The sequence below is a fragment of the Triticum aestivum genome, chromosome 4A (genome assembly GCF_018294505.1).
Source record: "Triticum aestivum cultivar Chinese Spring chromosome 4A, IWGSC CS RefSeq v2.1, whole genome shotgun sequence".
Lineage (NCBI taxonomy): Eukaryota > Viridiplantae > Streptophyta > Magnoliopsida > Poales > Poaceae > Triticum > Triticum aestivum.
In genome coordinates, this window is record NC_057803.1 from 556,768,549 (window position 1) to 556,776,750 (window position 8,202).

The 8,202-nt window shown below is 43.1% G+C and overlaps 1 protein-coding gene across 1 annotated transcript; it reads left to right on the forward strand.

Moving 5' to 3' along the window:
• On the forward strand, positions 1-5,779 carry LOC123086936 (nuclear poly(A) polymerase 1). Its single transcript, XM_044508803.1, has 12 exons — positions 1-873; positions 996-1,073; positions 1,162-1,269; positions 1,539-1,601; positions 1,675-1,836; positions 2,081-2,194; positions 2,273-2,335; positions 2,886-3,215; positions 3,693-3,857; positions 3,943-4,830; positions 4,995-5,068; positions 5,440-5,779. The coding sequence occupies exons 1-12, from the start codon at positions 775-777 to the stop codon at positions 5,480-5,482; spliced, it is 2,187 nt and encodes a 728-aa protein (XP_044364738.1). The 5' UTR covers positions 1-774; the 3' UTR covers positions 5,483-5,779.
• The last annotated feature ends 2,423 nt before the right edge of the window (positions 5,780-8,202 follow it).

Consider the following 8,202-nt stretch of genomic DNA (forward strand, 5'->3'; position numbering starts at 1 on the left):
CGTCGCCTCGAGCCATCTCCGGCGAGAATCGTCCGCATCTCGGGCGCCCGCCCCGTCCACCATCCTCCTCCGCGCCGCAGCTTCCCGGATTCCGCCTGCGCCGCCGTACCGGACCCGCAGCACCGCCGCCGCCGCCGCGCTCCCCCGGAGTCAATCCGCTCCCGAACACGCCCTCAGTTTGTTTTGTATTTTCGATTGATTGAAATCAATTATGCGCCCTCCATGCTAGAAACGGAGTCGGAATCCATCTCCCCGACGGTTTCGTCCCTCTCCGCCGCCCCGCCTATATTTATTGCCTCCCCCTTCTCCTGACCCGCAGCCTCCAATCCAATCTGACCGCTGTGCCCTAGACCTGCCGCCGCGCCGTAGCTCAGCGCCGCCGCCGACGCCTCACCCCCCAATTCCACGCGTCGCGGCCGTCGCCGTCTCTGTTCGGCCTCATCGTCGGTTAAACTCCACTGACCCTCCACCAGTTTCGGCCGGCACGCCGTCTAGATCCGCCGCTCAGGGGGGGTTTCCCAGGATTGAACCGTGGAGCCTGGCCCTCCAGCAGCCAGGCGCCGGTGAAGACAAGGAGTCGGTCTGCTTCTGCTGTCCTAGGGTAGTGCGACGTGTAGGCTCAGTTTGATTCTACTGCTGTAATATATTTTTGGTGTTGTATTGAACTCTACCTTGTAAAGCTGGTATCCCCAGCATTCCCCTTTGCTTTTATATAAAGCTTGTACAATCGACCTTTCATTGAAAAATAAAATAAATAATAATTTGGGAGCCTTGATGGCGAAGAGCAATCCTGGTTATCTTGGCGTCTCCGAGCCAATCTCATTAGGCGGGCCAACTGAGAAGGATGTCGTACAGACAGCCGAGGTCGAAAAGGTGTGTGTGTGTGTGTGTGTGTGTGTGTGTGTGTGATATGGGTGTCAGATAGCATTTTGGAATTTTCCGTTGCTCTCCTGTTTAATGTGTTCTGCTCATATGTTGTTATTGGTGTCGATCAGTTTCTTGCTGATGCGGGCTTGTATGAGAGTCAAGAGGAGGCTGTCTCGCGAGAAGAGGTCTTAGGCAAACTTGACCAGGTTTGAGCATACTCTGCCGATGTGCTTATATTTTGGATTATAATTTGGGTAAACCGGTTTCAAGATGACTCGTTGTTTATCCTGGCAGACTGTGAAAACTTGGATTAAGAAGGCCACTAGGGTGAGCGGTTATGGCGAGCAGTTTGTGCAAGAAGCAAATGCTAAGATCTTCACATTTGGTTCATACCGCCTTGGGGTACACCGTTGCGCCGTTTCTTGTCTAGTCCTATTTCTAAAGAAATACTTACTCGTTACTTGTTACAGTGTTCTCTTGCTTTTTGCCTATTTTGTATGTTTTTCCTATCAAATGATGCAAGAGTCATTACGCGTACATCTAGCAGAGTCTGGTGGTTTTAGTTAGGTTTACTGCTAGAGATATATACTGTCGCTGTTTTATGAGGTTTTCTATCTTTGTCACCTAAATTTACTGTTGTGATTCTACTTATTCTGTTGCTTATTGCACAGGTGCACGGTCCTGGCGCAGATATTGACACGCTATGTGTGGGTCCAAGACATGCAACTCGAAATGTAAGAGGATCTATTACTAAAATTCCAAAGGTATCAGTCTTATTGTGTCCAATGTGCATTTTATTTTTCGCAGGACTACTTCTTCAGGTGTCTTCACGATATGCTAGCCGAGATGCCAGAAGTTTCTGAATTACACCCAGTACCAGATGCTCATGTGCCTGTTTTGGGTTTCAAACTTTGTGGGGTGTCTATTGACCTTTTATATGCAAACCTTGCACATGTGGTTATTCCTGATGTAAGTTTTGTTTTACAGCTTTGTTATTTAAACAATATATCGGTACTGTATGCTATATTTATATTGTACTCATTGTAGTAAATGAGTAGGAAATGGAAGCATTTGCATCCTCAAAAAATGGAAGACCGTAAAATGGAGCTTAGCATTTTATTCCCTAGTTTTGTTTGGCTCGTGAATCATTTCATAACATGGTCTGATGATGTTTGATATGAATTCCTGATCATGTTACATGATTCCATTTCAGGATCTTGATCTTTCTCAGGACTCCATACTGCACAATGTTGATGAACAGGCTGTTCGTAGTTTAAATGGGTGTCGAGTTACTGATCAAATCTTACGATTGGTCCCGAACATTCCGGTATGTGTCGCCTGTTTCTCAAGTAAACATGTCAATATTATTCTATGGACTAAAACCTATTTGTTTTCTCAAATCCAGAGTTTTCGCACAACCTTAAGGTTCATGAGATACTGGGGGAAGCGCCGTGGGGTGTACTCAAACGTATGTTTCTTCTCGCTGCAAGAGTATGCTTTAAAGTATGAACGCACATGCATTTTTAGGGAAAGACCAGAAACTTTACACAAGGAGGCCAACAGAACAAGAGAATATTTCGCTTCATTCTAAAAGAAGACATTATGTTCCATTTGGTTTCAATCAAGAGTTGACACCAAATGTAACAATATGTTTGTCTGATTGTCTGCCATTTATCTGCCTTAATAGATCTATGGAAATAGCATTCATATTGTTTAGGGGTCAACTATTCAAGTAGTACTGTGGTAGTATGGGACACAGAATACAAGTAAAGAAAACAAGAGAACCAAAAAAGTTAGCATTTTCTTAAGCTGTTTACTGATATTTCTAAAATACTGTTGCACATAAAATATGGTTGGGTAAGTAAAACAAATTGCAGCATCTGGAGACACTTAGCACCCTGCTAACTATGTCCAGTGCATGATTGCATGTTTACATTACGGCGCATATGCATATCATTATATCAGTATTATGGTCTATGAATGTGAAATTGATACTCAAAATTTTCTTGCATGTCCAGGTTATGGGATTCTTGGGTGGCATAAATTGGGCAATTCTTGTTGCTCGTATATGTCAATTGTACCCAAATGCATCACCCAGCATGTTGATATCTCGTTTTTTCAGAGTCTACAGCCAGTGGAAGTGGCCCAACCCTGTTACACTTTGCCATATTGAGGAGGGTCCTCTTGGCCTCCCTGTTTGGGATCCAAGAAGAAACTTTAGAGACAGGGGCCATCAGATGCCTATAATTACACCCGCCTATCCTTGTATGAATTCTAGTTATAACGTATCTACTAGTACTAGGTATGTGATGGTCCAAGAATTCACACGAGGATACGAGATCTGCCAGGTGCTTATTATTTCAGAATAATTTGTTTATAATTTAACAGGAATTCAGTAATTAAATTCATAACATGCATTCAAATGGTGTGATGTTACTGATATCTACTGTCTAGTAGTAATATATTCATATTGATCTTAAAAGTGTGGATTTTATCCTCAGAAGACATTTATCTCAATGCATCTGTAATGCTAATGGAAGCGCCCCATTTCTGCTGTCTAAATAATAATTATTAATGCAGGATATGTATTTGTTATATTGGTATTTAGAGTTATGCAAATTCATTTTACTGTAGAGTTATCTTACTTTAATTATCTGATTAAAACATACTGTAATGTATGCATGTAATGCTTGCGTTTTTTATGTTAACTTATACAGTAGCAACTTTTTTGAATTTATGTTTAGAACTTCTATTTTGAGTTCACATGTATGGAACCTATTTATGTCTTGCATCAGACTTGATATCCCCTTGATGATTAACTGCAGGCAATAGATGAAAATAGAGCAACCTGGGATGATTTATTCGAGCCATATCCATTTTTTGAATTATATAAAAATTATTTGGAGGTTGGTATCACAGCAAGAAATGAAGATGACCTCAGGAATTGGAAAGGTTGGGTAGAGTCTCGCCTTCGGACGCTTGTATTAAAGGTGAATAACTGAAAAAAAAACTTTCATTCTTCTTAGTAATGTGTGCCGCCTGTGTTTTAATATGTGATTTTCGCTGCTGATGTAGTTTGAACGATATACTCATGAGATGCTCCTTGCACATCCGCATCCCAGAGATTTCTCAGATGGATCTAGGCCGTTGCATAGTTTTTACTTCATGGGTCTTTGGAGAAAACAAACCGCCCAACCTCAAGAAGCTGAGCAATTTGACATCAGAGGAATCGTAAATGAGTTTAAGAGCGCAGTTCTTGCTTATGCACATCGGAGAGAAGGAATGGATATTGAAGTGTCCCATGTAAAAAGAAAAGATATCCCTTTGTTTGTTTTTCCTGGTGGGGTGCGCCCTCCTCGGTCTTCCAGAACAGTAGCCAGGAGCAGTCGCACTGTTTCTAGGAATGCTGTTACAGCTGATGGTCAAGTTGGAAATCCATCGGGCGCTGAAAGTTGGAGTGATCCTCAATCTGCCCTAGATCATTCTGGTGGCTATCAAAGTACTTTGTTGGTCCCCAGTGTATCAAGTAAAGAAACCCAAAGTATTTTGAATGGACATTCAAATCTTCACACAGAATCCCTTGAGCATGAACTTCCAGGGCACTTTCTTGGAAGTACATCTGCTCCTGGGAACATTGCTGTGTTGGATGTAGTTACACAACCTAATAGTATGCCATCTACTTCAAGCAATGGTGCTCCAACAAATGGGCTGGACATTTGTTTCAATAGTTTACATAGGGAAGCTGAGGGGATTCCTGCAAATAATCCTGTGAATTTCTCTCCGGCTGTGGTTGATGAGCTTGATGAGCTGGCATCATATCAAGCTAAGCCTGACAATAAGCATGTGCCTCCTGTTCATGAATCATCTTTGGAAAGATGTTCTGGAAGGACCGTGGGGCAAACATGTAATTTGAGTTCTCATGGTAATAATCATCTGAAGCGCAAGGCTGAGGAAGAGCTGGAGGTATTCTTTTTCCTTTTAACTTTTTTCATATGTATTTAGATTTATGCATACTCATTAGCTCTTAATGCTTTAGTTCTCTAAATGCATGGTGTGATTTAGCTTCTTCCACTATTATTTGCTTGTATTTTGATATTAATTGTGATTCTGTTTTTATTTTTAAAAAGCCACTTGAGCTTGCTGGCCCACCAGTTGCCGCCACTCGTGCATCAACATCAACCGTTCAAAGAAAGCCCCTCAGGTACTCTTGTGCTACCTACTACTAACTGCCTGTATTTGGAAATATATGACGTCCTAGAAAGCTGTAGTCAAACTTCTCTAGCTTTGACTTACAAATATATGATGTATTATAGATTGATCAAAGCAAAAGTAACATTTCATTGGAAGTATGGTTTGTCATGACAAGTACTATTCTAAATGTATTACTAACATATTCATTTGCAAAGTAATAATGGTCAAAAACCTATTTTATGTTGGGAGACTGCCAATGTGCGTGTCTCCACTTGTCGGGTGGATACTCACAGTATGTTGGCAGTTCATCTTGTTTGTTGGTTTTCCTGTTTGATGTGCGATGTTATGCTGATAATAACATTTCTTTTTAATCTGTTTAAGGCTTAGATTGTCAACTGTGCCGCAACCAAAACAAGCTGAATGAAGCTCCGGAATCCAACACCAGGCCAACGCGTCGTGAAGATACCGAGGTAGGACAATTCCAGCGAGAGCTTTCAATTTTTCATTTTATTATGTTCAAATGTAAACATCCACTGTAGGCCATTGTAAGCCAACTTTTCTGCCACGGAAAAAAGTACAAGAGAAAATGTTGTAATTTACGACCTTTTTAACCGTGGCACATGCTGTTTGCGATCTTGGAATCTTTTCATCTTTGCTTGGATTGTGTATTCACTGTAAAAGACATATGCTCTGCTAATATATAATTATTATTTGTCAATAATTGCCGGCCTTGTGCATAAATTGAACGAAGGAACTTGAGCGGCCTTTGGTGGTTAGCTGTGTGGTTATCAAGGTTTTAAATTGCATTTTTTTGTAGCTTAGCGATGAGGTCCGAGCTATAGCCATGTTAGCTATCACGGATACTATTTACAATTGCTTTTTTAAAGTAATAAAATGACAAGAAAAACTCACAATCAAGACAAAACTGAAACACAGATTTTTAGATTTCGAATAGCTGAGATAGCATAACTAGAATCCGCAAGAGGGAAAGAGCAAAAACGAGATTGAATCAAAGTGAATGGATGATTAATCCTGGTTTCTATTGATTCTCAAGTATATATACATCGGGAAGAGATGGGAATAAGAGGTGCCTGTTCAGAGGCCGGCATCCCTCCACAACAAGTGAACTTAGACATCGGTACAAAATTTTATATCATAGGGCATCTTCAAAGCGGACTCTCAAATCACCTGCGGACCGAGTTGTTCGGACGCTACAAATCATCCAACGTCATCCTCCATCGTTTCGCCGATGCTTTCGCGTGCCTGTTTCCCGCAAACCAGGGGGGTTTGCTAGAGTCCAAACCTCCGCCACGTAGGACTTCGACACCCTTGGCCTACCCAAAACCATACCCAGTGCCTCGCGTCTCCACCCCCTTGCTCTGCATCCACTTCCTCCCTACCCGATGACGTCACTATATCACCCCGGTCGTCCGTCAAGCCTTTGTCAGACCTGTGCAACCTGCGCTGCTCCACCCGGTTGCCACATCGCTTTGCCTAGGCCACCGTTCCACCTCTTGTTCGTCCGCCGCATAGGTACCATCTGCCCATGTGGATGCTGTCCATGAAGAAAATATGCCCTAGAGGCAATAATAAAGTTGTTATTTATATTTCCTTATATCATGATAAATATTTATTATTCATGCTAGAATTGTATTAACTGGAAACTTAGTACATGTGTGAATACATAGACAAACAGTATCCCTAGTATGCCTCTACTTGACTAGCTCGTTAATCAAAGATGGTTAAGTTTCCTAGCCATAGAAATGTGTTGTCATTTGATGGACAAGACCCATCCGTTAGCTTAGCATAATGATCGTTTAGTTTTTCTGCTATTGCTTTCTTCATGACTTATACATGTTCCTCAAACTATGAGATTATGTAACTCCCGAATACCGGAGGAACACCTTGTGTGCTATCAAACGTCACAATGTAACTGGGTGATTATAAAGATGCTCTACATATGTCTCCGATGGTGTTTGTTGAGTTGGCATAGATCAAGATTAGGATTTGTCACTCCGTGTATCGGAGAGGTATCTCTGGGCCCTCTCGATAATGCACATCACTATGGGCCTTGCAAGCAATGTGCCTAATGAGTTAGCTGCGGGATGATGCATTACAGAACGAGTAAAGAGACTTGTCGGTGACGAGATTGAATTAGGTATGATGATACCAATGATCGAATCTCTGGCAAGTAACATACCGATGACAAAGGGAACAACGTATGTTGTTATGCGGTTTGACCGATAAAGATCTTCGTAGAATATGTAGGAACCAATATGAGCACCCAGGTTCCGCTATTGGTTATTGACCGGAGATGTGTCTCGGTCATGTCTACATAGTTCTCGACCCCATAGGGTCCGCACGCTTAATGTTCGATGACGATTTGTATTATGAGTTATGTGATTTGATGACTGAAGATTGTTCGGAGTCCCGGATGAGATCACAGACATGACGAGGAGTCTTGAAATGGTCCAGACATAAAGATTCATATATTGGAAGGTTACATTCGGACACCGGAATGGTTCGAGTCGTTTCGGGTGAGTTTCGGAGTACCGGGGGTTACCGGACCCCCCCCAGAAGTTATTGGGCCTCATGGGCCTAGTGGTGGAAGAGAGGAGGCCGGCCAAGGAGTGGCGCGCGCCCCCCAAGCCCAATCCGAATTGGGTTAGGGTTGGGGGGGTGGGGTGGCCCCCCTTTCCTTCTCTCCTCCTTCTCCTTCCCTCCTCCTACTAGGAATAGGAAAGAGGAGGGGAATCCTACTTGGACTAGGGAGTCCTAGTAGGATTCCCCACACCTGGCGCGCCCCCTTAGGGCCGGCCACCTCTTCCCTCCCTTCCTTTATATACGTGGCCAAGGGGCACCCCATAGACACACAAGTTGATCTTTTAGCCGTGTGCGGTGCCCCCCTCCACAGTTACACAACTCGGTCATATCGTTGTAGTGCTTAGGCGAAGCCTTGCATCGGTAACTTCATCATCACTGTCACCACGCCGTCGTGCTGATGGAACTCTCCCTCGGTCTCAGCTGGATCAAGAGTACGAGGGACGTCACCGAGCTGAACGTGTGCTGATCGCAAAGGTGCCGTGCGTTGACGAAATCATTGTGGTTTTAATGCGTAGGTAAGAACGGTTCTTGCTAGAGGCC

Coding starts and splice junctions, on each gene's coding strand:
- LOC123086936 (XM_044508803.1), top strand. CDS start 775: ATGGCGAAGAGCAATCCTGGTTATCTTGGCGTCTCCGAGCCAATCTCA. Junction 874..995: donor AGACAGCCGAGGTCGAAAAG/GTGTGTGTGTGT, acceptor GGTGTCGATCAG/TTTCTTGCTGATGCGGGCTT. Junction 2,336..2,885: donor GCCGTGGGGTGTACTCAAAC/GTATGTTTCTTC, acceptor TTGCATGTCCAG/GTTATGGGATTCTTGGGTGG.